Raw genomic sequence first — 19,882 nt, forward strand, 5'->3', positions numbered from 1 at the left:
GCTCCTGCGTTTCAAAGAGAGGAAGACCCTCTCCCTCTCCTCCGAAAGGCAGAGGCAGCTCTCCCATCTGCTGCCCGCCCCTGCCAGCTGCTTCCCGCAGTGAGATGCCAAGATCTCCCCTGCATGCGAGGCATGTGGAGAGGGGCCTGAGGGGCGAGCCCGTCCGCCCAGAGCAGACTCAGGAGAGGGCAGGCCACGGGCGCCGGCCCACGACTGACCCGTCATGGCGGCCTGCTTCAGAAACTGGAAGCTGCTCTCAAACGTCATCTGCTGCAGTGGGGACGAGTTCGACCGGATCCCGAAGCGGTTCAGTGGCTTGTAAACCCCCTCGAAGCACATGTAGTCGGCGACCAGGGAGAGATGGCGGGGGTCGACGGCGATGCCTGTCACATGCGCGGCGACCGAAGGGAGGGTTAAGCAGTGACGAGGGGACGGTGGGAGCAGCACCACCTGACACAAGGGCGCCCCCTCCAGCTCCACCACCTGCTCACTCAGCTCCCCAGCCCCCGACCTCGGCCGGCAGCCCTCCCTCCCTCCCCGGTCACCAGTACTACATCTCTCTCCACTTCCATCCGGCAGCGCGGGAAGAAGCCTCGCAGGACACGAGACCCTAAAGCACTGTTTGCACTTGGGAACTGAAATGCTGAAGGCAGGATAAGGAAGCAGACTCTCCCTCAGAGGCCAGCAGACGAGAAACACGCTAGGAGGCCTCGGGGACGGGACTGACAAGACTGACCCACAAGGGACTCCCTCTCCACGGCGGCTCTGAGGATCCCCTACGGGCTCCACGCTCACCGTGCCCCTATTTCAGTTCCCTGCGGAGCTGGATTGACACCCCAGGACCTCCCAAGCGCCGCCCGCAGCCCCTCTTACCGTACACGGCGAACACATCCTTGATCTCCTTCTCGATCACCCGCAGCGCGGCCTCGATGCCGTACGTGCTGGCCATGGCATGGATGTCATTGGAATAGAGGCGGCGCAAATCCAGGACCTGGGGGAGGCGGGAGGGGTTGGTTAGGAGGGCCTGGCCTTCTGCCCCTTCCTGCGGACACATCCCGCCCAGGCCGCCCTCCCTCCTTGGCTGGCGCTCAAGCGCAGCTGATGACAAAGTGGTCGCGAGGTGGCCCAGGACTAGCGAAAGGAAACAGTGTACGCAGAGCTGCCAACAAGCATGCTGGCCGGGCCCCAAGGTCTGTCTCATCATCACCAGGGCCAGAGGAAGACTTGGTACCCGCTTTAAAGTCAACAGGAAGAAAGGTGTTTGTTTATTTAACAGAGAGACCTGTTTCCTAGGATGGAGGCTTCCCCTGGTAGGCGAGGCAAGTTCCCCAGCAGAGACCCAAACGCCTCCCCCAGGCACGGGGAGCAGGGCTGGGCCCGCTGCATGGGGGTCAGCTGGGCCCCATCAGGGGCCTGGGGCTCCAGGTCGGCTGCCCCGGGGGGCCCACGGTGGCTCTGCACTGTGGCAGGTCACCCCCAGAGGCAACAGCAGAGATCCTGGTGGCCTGCCTGGCCTCGTTTGGACAAATCCCACGAGCACGACGCAGAGCTTGGCCTGTCAGTGGCTGGCTCTCGGGAGGCATGAGCCCTGCCTGCTCCGTCCTCTGGAAAAGCAGCCTGTGAGAGGCTCCGGGGCAGAAGGGGCCTTTGTGGGGCAGTGCTGTGCGGGGGGTGGGGGGGTGGGGGGGGTGGGGCGTGTGAGGCCGTAGAACCTCGCCAGCTTAGTGCGCGTGGACTAGGGAAGAGTGAGCTGGTCCCGGCAACTCAGAATTCTGTGGCGAAAACTCACGCCCACGGGTCGAGAGCACCTCGGAAGGTTCTGGGAGGCTCAGTGAAGCGGGGGGGAAGCAGGAGAGAGCCCAGAGGAGAGGGTGGGTGAGCTGGTGGAGCAGGCAGGACAGGGCGCACAGGCCTCTGCTGGGCGTGGGGGGCGGCGCGGGGCCCCCTCTGCACCCAGGGCTTCCTTCACCCGGTGAAGTGAGCAGCCCCCAGGCCAGCAACTCAGAAAACTACTTCTTACAAGTCTACTTCGGGAAGGTTTTAATTTCAAGGAGAAGAAACTGTACTCAAAGTAATTTGGGAAACTCTGGGTTCCGTAAAGTTAAGCAGGTTCCGTACTGCAAGCCTTACCAGGCTCACGTGCATCGGGGATCCCTGAGAGGTGGGCCAAGAGATGCAGACTCGGTTTGGGGACCCTGGGCTAGGAGCGTGAACGGCCCAGGAGGGAGCCTGAGCCGGTGTGAGGACCCGGAGGGGCCAGCAGACGACCCGGAGGGGCCACACACCTCGGCGTACTTGAACAGCTCCGGGAGGTTGATGCCTTCTGTGTTTAAGACGAGCTCCTTCTCGTTCTTACTGTTGGTGGTTTCGTTCAGGAGGCACCTCGTGATGCCCTTGGTCGCGTAGACGACGGCGCCTTGGGCCAGGGACACTACCAGGGAGCTCATGTCAAAGTTGACCTTGATGAGAGGGAGTTTCACCATCACCTGCAAGAGGAGGGAGAGCTGGGGCAGGGGAGAGGGCTGCCCCAGACCCACCGCCCGGGCTCCCCGGGAGACGCCTCCGGAGCCCCACCAGGGAACACCGCGGCCCTGCTGGGGCGAGCGGGTGGTGGGTCGGGCCTGTGAACACTGGGTGCCTTCATGGCCACACAGCAGCCATTTCCAGTCACACAGGCTGAGGTGAAAACAGCAGAGCAACGTTTTCACAGATGTCGGTGAGAACAGTGAAAATCACATCCACTCACATCACCCCTGATATCCTTTCAATTACCACAAAGCATAACACGTGTCCTTTCATGTGTGTAATCCCGGTCAAGGCTTCGTACCCACACTACCATTTAGGAACCAATGAATCGGATCAAAGGAAAGGACTAAAAAGCCAGTCTGTGTGTAGACGTCCAGGCATCCAAGCCACCGAGCCTCTCAGGGAACACTGCAATGCTGAAGTTGGGGACCAGGAACAAAGATGGTGTGAGGAGTGAAGTGTCTCTGCTGGTCTCTATGACAACTGATACATGTTAACACACATGTTGTACCGAGGCCTGAAGTACAACGTGAAAGCACCCGTAGGGTCTGGTGGCTCAGATCCCCACGCAGCGAGAGGACTGGCCCTCGAGGGTGTGAAAGTCGAATGTGCGAGGCCATGACTGGGGGCAGCAGGTGCGCATCTGCCACCAGCCTCTTTAAGGGACCTGGGGTTGAGACGAGAGCAGCCGGTGGCCGCCCCGGCACTGACCTGGCACCACAGGCCGCCCTGGGTGTCGTACTGGTAGTCCTCTATGAACGGGTGGCACTCGCGCACTGCCCGCACCCGGCGCTCCACCGCCTCGGCGCCCTGGGGCTCCCGGCTGCGGGCGGGCTTCCACGGCTGCGTCAGGGGGGCGGCAGGGAGCGAGTCCTCCTCGGGGCCTGAGCCCCCCTCCTCCTCCTGCGCCGGGGCCTGGGGAACGCCTTCCCCGAGGACGGTCCCTTCCTCCTGCAGTTCGTCGTCGTCCTTGTCCTTCTCCTCCTCCTCCTCCTCACTCTCGTAATCGACCTGGCGGGGGGCGGAGCGCAGGCCGTGTCACTCGGGCCCCACCAGCCGTTTGGACCTGGCCTGCACAACAGGCACCCCTGCAGAGGCCTCAGCCGCTGGCTGACCCCGGCCCCGCCTGCTCCGTCGGCCCGGCCGCCATCCTCCCCTCTTCCCCTGGGGATGCCAGCCCCTCATTTCCAGGGCCCCCTCCTCTGAGCTGAACCCCGCCCCCCGCCTCTAGCTCTCTCACCCGTGAAGCCGCTCAGCCCTGCCTCACCGCCCTCTGTCCTGGCAGCAATCGTGGCAGTGGAGGACCAGTAACGGGGAGGAGGAGGTATTTTCATGGCAAAGACAGGAGGCGGCCTGACTTCCTCTCCCTGCCCAAGGCCTCTGGGTCCTCGAATCTGATTCAGACGCAGGGACAGCCAGCCCTTGCCCACTCGCCACCCCATGAACAGCGCCTTGTCAATCGAGTGGTGCGCTGGGCAGACTGCCTTGCTTCAAGGCTCCTGATGGTTCCAGCACTACACAGAGGTGTGGCCTTATGCACCAGGGGGTGGGCCCTCATCTGTGACGAAAGTGTCACCTCAGAGTCCCCTCACCTCCTCCTCTTGTTTCTCTTTGCGTTTGGCGTCCGAGGCATCAGCGTCTCCCTCCTCAGCTTCGGCGTCCACAATGTGCCCCTCCTCTTCCTCATCGCCGTCCTGCTCTCCCTGGGGTTTGGGGACAAGAAAGAGAAAGATGAGCTCTAATACCCAGTGCTTGGTGAATCCATCTCTCCACCCCCCACACTCGCCCATCCACCTGCCTTTCTCCTTACTCACCCAGCCACCCACCTGCCCACCCACCCATCCACTCATCTTTCAGCCACCTATCACCTTCCCAACTATCCATCGACCTACCTTCCACCCCCCTACCCACCCCTGGATTCCACACTTCCTTCTCTGCAGCCTAAATCTTTACACATACCACTCGCAAAATCTTGCATTTAAAAAAAAAAAAAAAGAAAAAAAAGAAAGAAAGTGCCAAGGCTTTTCAAGTCATTAAAAGAAGATGGGGGCTTCCCTGGTGGCGCAGTGGTTGAGAATCTTCCTGCTAATGCAGGGGACACGGGTTCGCGTCCTGGTCTGGGAAGATCCCACATGCCGCGGAGCAACTAAGCCCGTGAGCCACAACTACTGAGCCTGCGCGTCTGGAGCCTGTGCTCTGCAAAAAGAGAGGCCACAATAGAGAGAGGCCTGCGCACCGCGATGAAGAGTGGCCCCCGCTTGCCGCAACTACAGAAAGCCCTAGCACAGAAACAAAGACCCAACATAGCAATCAATCAATAAATAAATCTTTAAAAAAATAAAAAAAATAAAAATAAATAAAAATAAAATAAAAAGTCCTAGTGATGAGTAAGAAATCGGACTATTCCTATGAAAAAAAAAAAAAGAAGATGGTGCTAGTGTCATTCCAAGTATTTTTGTTATGGGTGGAGATGAAGAGAAAGAGTTGTCTTGGTATTTTAAAAACCAAATATTTATACCTTTCTCCTGGCCTTGGCTCTTAGTTCCTTATAGTCTCCTTCTGGGTGATTTGAGAATTAAGACTGGGCAGCCTTTCAAAGACATCCTGTGCCCATTTGTGCTTGAGTTAGCCAACTGGTAGACCCTGGGGCAGGAGACCTGGCACTCTCTCTGTCTAGGTAGGCCAGGCCCTCATTTTAGGGATGAGGAGACAGGCCCAGAGAGAGGAGGTGACATAGCTGAGGTCACCGAGCCGGGAAGGGACAGGACCAGTCTTCGTCGTGGCCCTGTCCAAGCACAGCACAGCCCTACCAACTGCCGGCTCAGATGACACCCAGGGACCTGCCCCACACTGCTCCTGGGCCTCTTGGCAGATGAGGTACCATCATTCCTGGACTGTTTTGCCTCCAATGGTTTTTCCCTGGCTCTATCCTTTTTCGTCACTGTAGCCCAACTTCCCTGCTTCAAAATGCCTCTCTGGTCCTTGCCTAGTACTCTGTGGGCCTCAATTCATCTGGCCTAGGGAAGTCAAAGGCAGAGTGAACAAAACCAGAAAAAGAACTTCCAAGACCTTGGTGGGTACCATTACTTTGAGTCTAACCTCAGGATAAAAAAAATCACTGACAGAGGGGTCCCTGAGAGCAGAGAGATGGATGACCTGGGGCCCTCACCCAGGGCCAGGCAGACTATGCTGCCCGACATGGCCTGCCACACTCAAGAAGAAAATGTTGCTTTTCGGCTCTCTCAGAACAGTGGATAAATGCTAAGGTAAGCGGAGAGATGGGCCAACAGCAGGAAGGGGCTCGAGGAGCACCGAGGATAGTCACAGAGCCGTCCTAGCAGAACTGACTCAGTGAGCCGCCACCCGATGTGCTTCCCAGCCCTGGACCCTCCCCAAGGGGCCCTCAGGGGACTCGCTCACCCGACTCCTCTCCAACTCGCCTGCGTTGTCTAGATCCCGCTGGGTAGCTCTCCGCGTGTTTACGCTTCTGAAAGCTGATGCTTTACTATTCTTCTTTCTGATGGATTCCATCAGAATTTTAAAGAATCTGAAACGAGAAGAAAGCCACGCAGCCCCGTTCAGTACCAGCATCTCCATTCTCCACTCACTGTGGGGATAGGATGCTCTAAGGATCTCACACCACCCAAGGTGATGTTGGAGATTTCTACAGGAGATGGAGACCCTGCCTCTCCCTTCAGCTCACTTTTCCCCCTCCTGCTGTTTCTGGGTGGTATATGGCACATCAGAAGGAACACTGCTCCACACCTAATAGGCCCGGACTGAACACGTGCCCTGCCACTCCCAGGGTGCGTGGCCTCGATCACCACAGATGGTCTCCTGAGCTTTACCTCTCTCGTCCGGAAAATGCGGGTATTAATAGATACCATGCAGTCTTGCTTTAGGAATTAGAAACAACCCCACATCCGATACCTGTCATGGGGCCTGGCAGGCTGGCTGCTCAGCAAGTGACAGTTTTTGGTGCTGTGTGGTGGCCGTCTAACTAGGGTGGCAGGGCCTGCAGTGGGAGAGGGGAGTCCAGGCCGGGACGAGGGCCGCCCCCAGCCCGCCGCCTACCGCATCTCCAGGAAGTGGCACTGCTCGGGGCTGGAAACTCCTGTCTCCTCGGTGTGGGACCCCCGACAATTTGATGAGAGAACTAAGATGTGGAAGAGCTTATTGGGATCTTCAAGGCGGTGACAACTTACTTTGTGGCAGTAAATCATGTCAACAGGTTAGAACGAAAGCAATTTAAAAGGACCAACTTGAGGCAGAGCCCAGAGGACCTTTCCTGGCCCCTGGGCCCTTCCTCCTGAGTTATCTATTTATTGCTTCCTCTGGGCCTCACCCTGTCTCCCGCCCCCTGCTCCTTTCTTCATATAACCTCTTGCCTGTCTTCTGCATCAGGCCATAGCAGCACACCAAACAGCCTTCTTTTAATTATATAAAGTATCAGTTCCTCATCTGCCCAGCCAGCCATCCTGTGTTCTCCGAGCGCCTATGACGGGCCCATCATGTGCCAGCCCTGAGGGCAAAGCAAGGCTGAAAAGACAGGCACTTAAGAGTTTTAACTGGAGAAGCAGGCAGGTCAGATGTTTACTATTTTGTTCATTAAAAACAAAAGACTGCTACTCTCCCTCCCTACCATTTTTTTTTTCCCCCAACTTTTTAAAGTTGTACAGGGTTTTGGCTGAGTTTCTGCCCTTGGCAGAAAAAAGCCTCGTCACCACCGATCCAAGGAAGAGCCTGGTCACCAGGTGCTGTGGACAGGGACCAGAGGGCCAGACAGGGGGGAAGCCTGGCTTGACTTTAGAAAGACACAGTCCACCCGGGAGGAGGGGGCGGAAGAGATGCTTCCGAAAGGACAGGCTCTGGTTCAAGTCTCCGTTCTGCCAGAGTCTGGAGACAGAGACGGACGAGGGCCTTGACCCCGTCTGTAAGTGCTGGGACCGCCGCTGCCCCACGCCTGAGCCTGCAGCGCAGACTGCAGGGCTGACACCACGGCCTGTCCCTTCAGGTGACGTCACCCCTCTGAGGCTCCCCCGCCAGCACTTCAATCCCCGCAACTGGCCTCACCCCCAGTCACCCACCTGCTCCCACCCCCTGCACGTGCATCGCTGGGCTTCTGTTCCGGCCATGTGCACCGCCATCAATTTCCCCAGCCTCCCATCGACCTGTTGGAGCCGCGCCCACGCCCACGCTGGGGTCTAAATGCAGATGGAACCCCCCAAGAGACCTTCCCTAATCACCCCGGTGCAAATCCTTTCTACCCTGCCTGCCTCTTCTGGTGAACAGGAGCAGTGCAGAACGTGACAGAAGGTGAGAAAGGAGAATAACACCCTGAACGGTAAGTGGCAGGCATGTCACCTGTGTGCCAGAAGTTCTCCCGGGGGTACAAAGAGTCTGCCCGTCTGTGATTTTGCCCAGAGCCAGGAAACCGGAGGCCCACAGTGACTGCTCTGTGAAGGTCGTGCTGTTTGTCAGAATGTGGCAACTGAGGGGGAACTGGAGGCGGGCAGCTGCAGAGAAACCTCCGTCCCACATAAATAATTACCAACAGGGAACATGACCCTCGGCTGTTTCTGAAAGTGCCTGCCAACAGCTCCACCACCTGCTGTTTGCAGAGTCAGACTCACAGAAGCTCTCGCTGCAGACTGCCGACTCGGTGGTACACGGCTGGGGACCGGAGGCCGGAACTCACACCCCTGCCTCCTAGCTCAGTACTCCTGCCACGTCACCACCCTGGCCCACCTTCCAGATCATTTACACACATATCCAAAGGGATGGGCGCCAGGACAGATATTTAGGGGAGCTTCACGGCTTATACACCTCCATCTAGGGAAGCGCCTCTGTGTCTCTGTTTTTTTTTTTTCTCCAATCTGTGTCAAAAGAGTCTCAAGAGCCCACAGCTGGGAAAGAAGAAGGGAAGAAAGGGAGGGAAAAGGGGAAGAGAGAGAAAAGGGGGTGGAGATGAGAGAGGAGAGAGGGGAAAAGGAAGGGAGAAAGGAAAAAGAAAACGCTCCCGGTGGGGGGGTCCCCTCTTCTGAAGGCACACCCCCATCCCCGTGCGGTCTCCAGGGGGCCTGCGTGAGGCTGCTTCGCTGCCCAGGCCTGGCAAAGGCAGCCCAACCACAACCCCTTCCACGAGCTGCTCCCTCTCTGGCCCCCCTGCCCAAGTCACAGGGCAGCTCCACCAAGCGTGACTGCACATGGCTTTGTTCATCACAGCTTTTCAAGTGCACAAGCCAATACAAAGAAGGAGTTGACTAAGTATTTCACCACTGGGAAGAAGCCAGGGCTCTTCCTTGCCAAGAAGAAATTTTTAAAAAGTGATGAATTCTCAATTCCCCAAGGCAATGTAAAGAGAAAGAACTCTGAGCACAGGCTGGGGCACGCCTCATGCGACCTACCTGCTTGGCAGGCCTACACCTGAGATGCATAGAAATGGGGCAGATCGCCGACCCCGCCTGCTCTTGGTATTCTCAAGAGGCCACGTGATCCGAATTCCTATTTCTCAGAAAAGGGCCGCCTGGCCAGCACCAACAGCGGCACGCTTGGGAGTGACGTTCCTCCCGGTTAATTAATGAGCCGGCAGCTGGGGCACAGACAGGTCTCCTGCGACGTGACCCAGCACCCCGACAGCACTGGGTTTGCCTGATAAAACGAGCCTCCTCCACCCAGGCAAAGAGCGACATAGGTGCTTCCGAGGCCCAGCAAGCTCCCCCGTCCAAAGGGCTGTGTTCACATCCAAGCTCATCTACCACAACACCCGCCATCCTACATGCCACCTGCTTAGGGGGCCAGGCTGCAGCCAGTCTACATCTTCAGGTGAGGGCAGGACAGTCACTCCCTCCCAGCCACACTGCCCTGGGGCCTAGCCTGTGAGTGGGCATCACTCAGTAAATATTTGTGGGATGACTGAGTGCACGGACATCCTGCCTCGACTCTGCCATCAGTTCTCTACTTCCAAGCAGCTCCGGAAAACCTGAGGGCTGTTCTAGACTGAAGACAGTGGTTGGTGGTCCGTGGCCAAATCCTGCTGACATATGGGATCTATTTCAGCCTCACCAGGCTTTTTTTTTTTAATTTAGTTAGTTAGTTAGTTAGTTTTTTGGCTGTGCTGTGTGGCATGTAGTTAGTTAGTTAGTTAGTTAGTTTTTTGGCTGTGCTGTGTGGCATGTGGGATCTTAGTTCCCTGACCAGGGATCGAACCTGTGCCCCCTGCATTGGAAGCGGAGAGTCTTAACCACTGGACCACTAGAAGTCCCCTCACCAGGCTTTTAAAAAGATATGAATTAGTTGCCAATGCTTACAAATTAGAGGAGATTTATCTATAAAAAGTAAAAGCAAGCAAACAGCCAAAGAAAGAAAAAAGACAGGCGGTTTTCTTCTTATTTTTCTGAATCAGAAGGTCTGGCCACCCTGGCCCACACCCCTGCCCGCTTGAGGCCGGTGGCGTGCTCTCCAGCCGGACGGGGGCCCCCAACCTGCCTCACCGGCCTTCTCACCTGCCGGCCCCGCAGCCATCTGAGTCTGTGCACCATGATCCAGGGTCAGGTGGCCAGTCAGAAGTGCTTCGCTGGCTCTTCCTGGCTTCCCCAGCCCCAACATGACCACCCTCCTACTCCTGTGCACTCAGCACTGTGGGCCGTGCTTTCCAACGTCCAACAGTGACTTGAACTGGAGAGAAAATGGATGTTCCTTCTCCCCACCAGAAGGGAACCCGAATTTCTCTAAGAAGCTGAAGGTAACCCCAGTTACAGACCTGTGTTTAAGAGCAGCATGCTGTCAGTACACTGCTCCTTCCTCACCGAATACAAATGTGTCAGGAACCACATCGTGACAGAAATTACCACCACGTGCTGGTCTGACATCACAGCAGCACCACTGCGACGCAGCACTGTTCTCTTTGTGGTACATGAACTCCTCCATCCCAAAGCCTACAAACCCGAGTGCACGAGACTCATGGGCCAGAGAGAAGAATAGGGGGCAGAGACGGGAATGCAGTTAATGCGGTCATACCCACAAGCCAGATTAGGCTGCAGGACCTGTTCTTTTTCTAAACACCTCCTTTGAAGGAATCATTTGGGCAAAAGCACCCAGTCTCTGGGAGTCCTGTGGCCAGAAGCCCTCAAGGTCCATGACAAAGTCAAGCAATAAGCATGGCCTGAGTCCTGACCTTGTTTCCATGAAATGCAGGATGTCCTCGGGTCTCAGGCACTTCTCCTGCTGGTAGTACGCGTGTGGCAGGAACTGAAACCGCAGCTGGTACACCCGGAACTTGTTCTGTCTCTCCCCCATAGAGAAGGACTCCTGGACATCAATTTTCTCCAACACCTAGAACCAGATTGACAGACAGAAACTAATTTTGCCCAAAGCCTGGGACTGAGCATTACAAGTGGGTTATGGGAAAACTGAGAGTTTGCAGGGACAGGGGCTGGGACCACAGGCCAAAATCCCAAAGAAACTCCAACAAGCTCTGCTGGTGTAGATCCCTCGGGGGGTGGGGAGAGAGACCTCCCTACCCTGTAGGCACACCTCCAGAGAACGGCCTGAGGCTGTAGGGCGCAGGCTCCAGCGGGGCTGGTAAGCTGACCCAGAAAGTGTCCTTATTCTTAAGGCACGGAAGAATGCTGCAGACCAGTGATTACCTTTAAAGCTTCCTGATCCATCCCTGCTTAGCAGCTGCAGAGAAAGCCTCCCTCTCACTGGGTGGAGTCTGAGCCAGGGTCTGAACAGCTGGCAAAGGCTGTTCTGCCGGGATGGGAGGATAGGTGGGAGGATGGATGGAAGGATGCAGGAAAACGCCTGCAGCCAGCCTGCACTGGGTCCCAGGGAGACAATTACCTCCCCGAGGCACACCCTGGTGAGCTGCTTCTTCAGGCTTTTCACTTTCTTCAGCGCTTTCTTGGTGCTGAATACAGGCACGCTCATCATGGGCGTCTTGATGTTGGCGCTGGCCACCATGAGAATCTCCCTCAGCCTGTCACAGAACAAGGGTGCATCTGATCGTAAGAGGGACCCGGATTCTGTATTTTTGCGAGGCCTTTCTCATAAAGATGTCACAGTTCTTTCAGGATCTGCCAGAGACCACAGGATCTCGTGGGGGAGATATGCTGATCAGGGAGTCCCAGCTCTGGCCCCGCGTGTGACAGCAAGGGACTCTTGTGTCAGCTTCCTCCACCGGAGCACAAGCTCCTCAAGGACAGGGCTGTGTCTTCTTCCTGTTTCCTATCACCTGTGCCTCGCATTACAGTGTGGGTGCTTACTGAACCAATGAGAGATGCAGGGAAGGGAAGCAGCGTCCGCAGCGCTCCCACTGGGCACAGGGACCACGGCTATGGCTCAGTCAGCCTGCAGGGCTCGACTGCACGGTGCACCCCGCCCTCCTCCCTCCCACAGGAAGCTGAGGTGCCTGAGTCACTCTGCTAAAAAGTAGCCGGGCCAGGCAGGTGAGCCTGATCTCTGTTCTTTCCTCTCGCCCAGCGGCCATCATCCTGCAAGGTGCATACTTTTACCTGAAGGGCCAGGGCCCCTTTGGGTCATGTTCTAGGTGAGTGGTGCCCCCGAAGTTGGGCAACCAGATGGCCTGACCCCAGGAGTATGTAGTTTCACAAGCATCCCGGGTAACTTGGATACAGGAGTTGGTGGAGAGATAAATGGAGATGCTAAGAGGCCTGGGCATGGATCCAACCACAGAAGCCCATTGGGCTCTGGAAATTCCAACCCTGACCCCTGCTTTGATGAGACCCTGCCCCCCTCTCTCTCTCTCTCTCTCACACACACACACACACACACACTCTCTCTCTCTCTCTCTCTCTCTCTCTCTCACACACACACACACACACACTCTCTCTCTCTCTCTCTCTCTAATGAAATGACCTCCTCCCCAGGAGCGGGCTAGGACAGACCCCGCCCCTGCCCCCTCGCAGTCCCCCACCTGGGAATGCCCAGAGTGACATTCATCTCGCCTCTGCCGGCAAAGTGGAAGGTGTTCAGGGTCATCTGTGTGGAGGGCTCCCCGATGCTCTGTGCGGCCAGCAGGCCCACGGCCTCTCCCGGGTCACATAGCGAGCGCTGCCACTTCAGCTGCAGAAGAGTCCTCAACCTGGAGATGGGGCAGGGGACAGCAGGAGTCAGGGGCACAGACACTACCTGCCCGTCAGGAGCTGTCGATGCCACCCGCAAGCAGGGTACATGGACCTGTTACCTCTCCCTCTTTCTGGGCTTGTTTTTTCCTAAGCAAATGGTCCTTCTAAGCCTTAAATTCCGGCCAGTGACCCTGAAATGTCCTAAATGACACAGCACAGAGCCCAGCTGGGTAGCTGAAGCTCTAGATGTCCATGCTCGGACTGTTCACGTTCACCCTGAGAACGTCACGGAACTAGTGAGCTCACTATTCACGTTTCCCTTTGTTAATTCTTTTTTGCCCACTAGTTGTGACAGCTTGGAGAGGGCTTACACCTCCCTCTGTACAAACTAGGAAGAGGTTCACTGAGCACTTATGGGGATATTGGGGGGGAGGCGGGAAGGGGTGCTTACTTTCTTAATTAGTGCAAATGGCTACAGGCCACATCGGAAATGTGCGCACTCTACAATTTCGTAATTTACTAACCCTTCTTCCTATGAATGCCGGCCCTTTTAGAACAGCCAAGGAACACTGTATTACCCCGGAACATAGGACAAGGAAGCGGCTCAACAAACAGAGACTAAACGGGACATTACGTTTGAACACAGAGGAAGGTAATAAAACTACGTTTCTATGCAAGTTCTTTTCAAAAGTCAGACTTTCTGCGGCCCTGATGTGTCTTCTCTCCCTATTACTTCAAACCAGTGAGGTTTGACTGCCTATCAGTATTCCCGACAGGAAAAACCTTTAAATACTTCCAGAACTTTGGAGTTGCACCCAGAGCTTGCTGCTTGCTAACAGGTCCCCTGTGAGAGCCACTGAAGCATACGCTGCCTCCCTATCTCGGCCCTCTGAACCCAAGAGATGCTCCCCAGGGCCAAGCTCGCCCCACTCCGGATGCAGCACAGCTGGAGGGAGGACCCACATGGTCCTTCTGAAGGTAAAGGGCAGCATCCTGAGCTGTAGGGAGGCAGGCGAGGGGGGCTGGGGAGCAGGGTCTTGCTCTTTTAGGGAAAGCCCGGCTGGTAGCTAAATCACAACCCGGCATGATTTACTCCATCTTCGGATCTCTGAGGCCTGGCTGGAGAAAGTACTTTAAAGGATAAAAAGTAAGAGCCCTGTCTCTGCCCTCCATGTCCTCCACCCAAGTGTTCTTCTTTGCTCATCCCCCTGCTGCAGTCCTAATCCCTGGACCCTCAGCCTCTCCGTGCACCTGGCTGGGTTTCACCGGGTGCAGGACAAGCAGCCAGGCTACAGCGGATGATCTCAGGCTTCCGGCTCTGCAGGCCAGGCTTAGTGAGCGGAGTGGGAAGGATCCCTGGATGACTGCTCTGAGACCGACACCCCAGCAGGCATTCCCTGGGGGCAGTTTTGATGTTTTAACTCACTGTGGCTCAGTGCTGGTCCATGCCTGGCTTCCCACTTGCCTAGGCCACGAGATTTCTTTTTCCTGTTTTATTTCTTTGTGAATAAGTCTAAGCTCAGGATTCCATGGGGTCCTTCTTCCTTGAGGCTTCAAAACCCAAAACTCAAAGGATCGCTGGAATATTCAGACCAAACTCCTTAGGAAAGGCTGAGCTGTGGTGTCACGGGGGAGAGAATGGTCTGTCCCGGGTCACAGGGTTGGCAGCTGCTGACCAGATTCCCCGATTCTCACTTAACCGTGCCCACCACACCACACTCAAGAGAGGGGCCACTTGTGCAGGGCTCTGTCCTCGCAGAGCGCTCTTCTCTGTCGTGGCCCAGATGGGGGGTGCACTCCTGCCTACCTGCTCTCATCCGTCCCACAGGCCTCAGGGCCTGCAAGGTGCCCTCTGTTTCACTTCCCTCCTTCTTGCTGGAGTCTTGAACCCAGGAGGCTGCCAGAGTGGGCAGGGAAGGGCCTGAGAAGCAGATTCTCCCTCTGAGTGTGCTGTGCAATAAATCAATGTCATTACCTGTCCAGAGAGAGCTCCGATTTCTCGTAACTCGTCTCTGCTTGAGCTGCCCACTCGCGACTGTAGCTATCCACCTTCTTTTCAAATGTTTCTGACACTGATGCAAAGTAGATGTCTGGGCGCCAGACAGACAGACTGGGGTCAGGACAAGGAGCCGCCTTCTTCTGGTATTTCCTCCGGCTTTGCTCGTCTAACTCAGCCCACATCCTCAACATCTGAAAGGAAGGATGGGCCTCAGCTACGCTGGAGGACACCAGGAATAGGCTTCTCTTCCTAGGATGTCCAGTAGGATAAGGAGGATCAAAGTCCCTGGCTTCAAATGAGAATAGGGGAAAGAGACAGAAACCTGACGGCAATGAGAAAGCCATCTTGACATCTGAAACACGGAGAAACCGAACCCATCCCAGGGCGCACTGCTTGACCATGACTCTACAAGCGATTCGTCCTGGCCCTTCAAGCACAGGCAGGGTGACCACATAAGTTACTGTCTAAACTGAGTGTCTTATAGCGTAAAATGGGGCACTATTAATAATAATACTGGGATGAGAGGCAAAGCCAGGGCTGTCTCAGGTCAACAAGGACACAGTCACCACAAGCCAGGTGACTGTGCCGGATCCCTGTCTGTCCCCCGCCCAGGCTTTCACACGCTCGATGCCCCAAAGCTGTCCCACAGCAACTGCTTCAAAGCGCTCCCCTGCCTCCTGGCTCCCAGCTGTGCTTGGCTGATGGGAGGTCCCAGAAGCAGAAGGGCATGTGGGAGGAGAGTGAGGCTGGGCATTCATCCCCCGCCCTGTCTAACGGATCTCGGAGCCCAGAACTCTTTACTGAGGGCTCCTGTCAGCTGGCCTCTGCCCATGGCCACCCTCTCCACTCCTGGTGACTGTTCATGCCTGTGGGGGGCGGGTGGGAACCCAACTTACCAGCCCTAGTTCGTTTCCTGGAACCCTGTCCACACCTCCGTAAAGATTCCCTTCCTTAAATCCCTATTTGAGTGCCACGTTTCCTGACCAGCACCGAATGAAGCCAGATTTCATGACCGTACCTTCCACCGGGAAAACAACTCCTCATCCCCTCAACCCCTGACTGATCGCCCCCCCCCCCCGCAACCCCAGCATTACCTGGTGAGTCTCGGGACTGCGGCCGTTCTGGTTTGCGCCCTCGAGGTTCAAGGCTTTCACAGCTGCTTGAATTTTCTGGGAATAATTCAGGAAGGCGCCTTTTCTCAGCAGGGTGTTGGAATGCTTGCTTTGCCATTTTTTGATGGCTTTGAAGTGGCGGAGAGCTTTCTGGGGATCTGCTCTGGATAAAACTTCATGGAGGTGCTTCGATTTCATTATCACCTAAACAAACAGACCACACAGACAAAACCGAAGAGATGAGGGCGTAACACAAGGGCCATGTCACACAACTTCACAGGACGGAGGTGGCCCGTGTGGAGCCCTCACGATGCCCCTGGGGGGTCTGAGCACCCACTGCTAACCAGGGCCCTCACTCTGTGCCAGTCAGACTTGGCAGCTGGCGGTCTCAGGAGCTGAGGTCACGGGGGAGAGACCGTGACACTCAGAGTCCCTCCAGAACATGGCGCCAGGATGGAAAGGAGCCAACCCCGGAGCACAACCTTCGATTCGACCACCTGCTTCATGACCTTGGACAGACCATGTCAGTGTCAGTTTCCCAATCTGCAAAACAGGGTGACTGCTGAGCCAACGGTGACGATCGCTCTCAGGGCAGTAAGGTGTGGTATGAAAACCGTGGGCTTGTGTGTCAGAGGGCCTGGGTGCAGACACAAGCCCTGCCACTCACCAGCTCGTCACTTAAACCCTGACACTCAGCTGCCTTGGCTGCAAAATGGGCAGAGGGCCACCTGCGTCCCCAGGCTGCAGGGAGGAGGAAGGGAGACAGCAGCCATGGTGCACTCTAGTTTAGGGCCCAGCACAAGGCAAATGCCCCACACGGTGCAGTTTTTCTAGACGTATGCATGCCTCTCTGCCATCTCACGGGATGAAGCACACAGAGGGAGGGGCTCTGACAATGTCAGGCGTTCCAAGGCATCGCCTGGTGCTTTTGCACTCTTCCCACTGTAGTTTTCAGCGGCCACTCTGAGTGGCAAGGCTCAGGGCGGGAGGCCCACCGCACGGCCCCTGCCCCACGACCCACAGGCGCCGGGGGCTGGCACACTACCTCATAGTTGCTGGCGAGGAAGGGGAACTGCTTGGGCTGCAGGAACTGTGTCTTGGGGATGTCCAGGCCGTCCTCCCCGTACAGGAACTGCACCACGCTGCCGTCGCTGTCGCGGACCGTCAGGTCGTACTGGACGACCAGCCCCTCCAGGTGCTTGATGATGCACCTGTACAGAGACCACTGCCTCAGCGCCCACCGCGCTCGCCACCTCCCAGGGCAGCCTCTGATGGAGTGGACGGAGGGCAGAAAAGGGGACTGCTGTTCTGCAGCCAGGCAAGCCCCCAGCACAGGCTGGCTCCCATGCCCCAGGCTCTGAGCTACAGCACCTCGCGGCCAGGGGCTGCAGCCACGTGTCTGAGGAGGTTGGCTGCCCCTGCTCGACCCTGGCTCCCATCTCCAGCCCCAGCTGCTGGAACCACTGCCTGCTCTGTCGCTCCCCGGCACGGTAGAGCTCCCCAGGGACCAGTGTCCTTAGACCCAGGAGGCAGGCAAAGCAGCGGGGCTGTCTCCCCATCCAATGCCATTCTCTCACGCCATTAGTCCAGAGACTGTCAGGGACAAAGGGGACCTTAGGAACTACATGCTGACGTGATAGCCCTAACCCGGTGCCTTTTTCCCTCAGTGCTCCCAGCAGTCGGCTGCCTCCCTCAACCTGCCCCCTCTGCTGCCCTGGCGCTGGCCTTAGCTTACTTCTCTGGCCACCCTGCCGTGGTTTCTCCTCCTGCCACCTTCAGAGGGGGTTTCCTAGGAGCCACTGTTCCCCTGAGCTCCAAGGTCAGAACTCGGCACTATCTTCTTGGCACCCAGCCCAGGGCCTGGCAAGGCTGCAGCTGAGCACCCATGTCCCTTTGCTGAAGATGCTGAGGTGCCACTCACCTCACAGGGCCGCAGCTCTCAGCACCAGCCACGGCCCCGGAGGCTGCATCTCCAGGCCTCTCTCGAGCTTCAGGCCCCCTCCCGGGAACGTGTCCCCTTGATTATCCCGCCGCTGCCCCCTCACGCCAGCCACACTTTCTCTCTCCCCTCTGCAGCGTCTTGCTTTCTGTCCACCATGCCACTGTGCTGCCACTCAGGCCTGACGCCTCCTGCCTCTTGTTCATTTCAGCCGGTTGCCCCACGTCTTCGCCGCGTCGGCTTCTCCCTTTCCGTCGCCACCCACAAGAGGCAGCCTTCCAGCCTACAAGCCCCTGCTGTCTGAAGGAAGGCACGCGCCCTTTCTGCCATGACCCTCCACGGGCAGAGGGGTCCTGTGGACCTTTGTGCCCTTTGCCCCAGTGGCTGCCGCTCTTCACTCCAGCCGGGATCCCTGACACCCTCCTCTTCCCTGCCCTGCATTCAGATGGCTCCACACACAGATCCCCCACCCCCAGACTTAAGTGATCACTTGTTTCCTAGCTTTTTCTACACTCCACAGGTATCCTTGAATGATTTAAGAGGATGGAGGTGGGGCTAACCCCTGCTCACAGGTGGATCTGGCCCTGTAATCCATGCCGGATGCAGGAACTCAGGGTGCCCCAGCCCAGACCTGCTTGTTTAATCTCCTCTCTGGGAGGAAAGGGAACACGTAGCTTCTCTGACTGGCCTATTTGGGCAGGTGGGAGGTTGAAGCTTAAAACTGAGACCGGCCTGGCTCCGAGTGCCAGACTCAGGGGGCCTGGAATCCTCTCTGCCCCAACTGCAGAGCCCTCCCGGGGTGGGGACCAACTCATCACCACCCAGGACCTTCCCCCCGGGAAAGGTGCACACGCCGATGCACGGGCCCTTCCTATAAACCTCTGAGCTCACACTTTACCAGTCCTCTAGGAGGGGAAGAATATCTGCTATTTTCTGTCTTGGGCCACCCGTGGACATTTTTTTCTAGAAGTTTTTTCATCCAAAGGGATCTTAAGTGAATTGTCAATGAAAATGTGAAAAAAATGACAGAGGTGAATGGACCTGTGACACTGATGGCACCTAAAGGTGGCAGAGCAGGTGCTCTTTACCTTTGGAGGTAGCCGGAGCGGCTGGTCTTCACAGCGGTGTCCACCAGACCCTCTCGCCCGGCCATGCAGTGGAAGAAGAACTCCTGTGGGAGAAGCGGGGACCCAGGTCCCAGGGGTGGCAGTGAGGACAGTGTGCTTCCTAAAGGGTGGCTCAAGCCAGTGCCCCTGGCAGCTGTGACGTCTCCCACGGCCCCAGGGACTTCTGCCCTCCCCTGGGGTTGCCTCTGTCTTATTCTGCCCGAGCGCAGAGGGACAAATGGAACAGAAGTGCCAGCTCCCATTCCCAGGAGTCCGTCCTCAGTGCCATGTCCCACACCCCACACGCACCCCATTTTCCAAACAGAAATGGCACTGGTGCCTCATCATGTAGTAGTGTTTTCCAAAATTCCACAATGAGAAACGGGTTTATCACAGTAATCAGCAAACACGTACATACATACACACACGTGCCGATAAAGATAACATGACTCGAGCTAAAACTCTATGAAATGACCCCATCCCTCACTCTGATGCTTTCTTTACCACCCTACTCTGCTTCATTCTATGAAGTCAATCACTACCTATTACAATGATTCCATGATTCACTAAGGGGTCGCAACCAGAGTTCAGAACTCTCTGGTCTACGTCAGCTCTCCACCACCCTTTGCCAGAGGCCATGGATGACCACTGAAGGGTCCGTGTGGGACTGAGGGAGGAGCCCTGGGAGCAGCTGGTGGCCCTGACACGAAGGGTTGGTCCCGTTCACAACCTGGACTTAGTTGTCTGACCACAAGAGGCGTCCTTGCAGAGACGCACTAGACCAGGGAACAGGAGGCACTAACAGTCGAAAAGCCATTTCTGCCAAGTGTGAGGAGAAAACCTTTCTCTTAAGGGAGAGTTTTGTTGCCGACTGAGGAAAAACTAGACATTTGCTACAGCTGGTCAATTTTCCCAAGGTCAAGGAGGAGCAGGGAGCCAGCTTCTCTTAGGGAAGCTTTGTGAAGTAAATCTCTGTGATGCTCCTTTTGGCAACAGAGAGCACCCTGGTGAGGGGCCTCCCCGTCCCCAGCTGCCCTCAGATGCAGGGAAGAACCGGTTGAGAAAGGGCACACAGCAGGAAGAGGCAAAGCTGGGACTGATCTTATTCATCT

At 56.5% G+C, this 19,882-nt stretch overlaps 1 protein-coding gene across 2 annotated transcripts in view; it reads right to left on the minus strand.

Annotated features, from left to right (window-relative positions):
- The window catches only part of POLR1A (RNA polymerase I subunit A), a 77,020-nt gene that overhangs the window by 1,255 nt on the left and 55,883 nt on the right, over nt 1-19,882 (minus strand). The window contains exons 21-33 of one of the 2 annotated variants that reach the window (XM_061210723.1): nt 18,753-18,835; nt 16,771-16,936; nt 15,708-15,929; nt 14,590-14,804; nt 12,464-12,631; nt 11,371-11,506; nt 10,703-10,860; nt 5,947-6,073; nt 4,119-4,229; nt 3,238-3,537; nt 2,286-2,486; nt 874-991; nt 219-383 (exon numbers count right to left, since the gene is read on the minus strand). In XM_061210723.1, the coding sequence (XP_061066706.1) occupies nt 219-383; nt 874-991; nt 2,286-2,486; nt 3,238-3,537; nt 4,119-4,229; nt 5,947-6,073; nt 10,703-10,860; nt 11,371-11,506; nt 12,464-12,631; nt 14,590-14,804; nt 15,708-15,929; nt 16,771-16,936; nt 18,753-18,835 (2,170 nt within the window). The remainder of the gene's footprint in view (nt 1-218; nt 384-873; nt 992-2,285; nt 2,487-3,237; nt 3,538-4,118; nt 4,230-5,946; nt 6,074-10,702; nt 10,861-11,370; nt 11,507-12,463; nt 12,632-14,589; nt 14,805-15,707; nt 15,930-16,770; nt 16,937-18,752; nt 18,836-19,882) is intronic. The other variant, XM_061210724.1, reaches the window with a different exon arrangement.

The sequence above is a fragment of the Eubalaena glacialis genome, chromosome 14 (assembly GCF_028564815.1).
Source record: "Eubalaena glacialis isolate mEubGla1 chromosome 14, mEubGla1.1.hap2.+ XY, whole genome shotgun sequence".
Lineage (NCBI taxonomy): Eukaryota > Metazoa > Chordata > Mammalia > Artiodactyla > Balaenidae > Eubalaena > Eubalaena glacialis.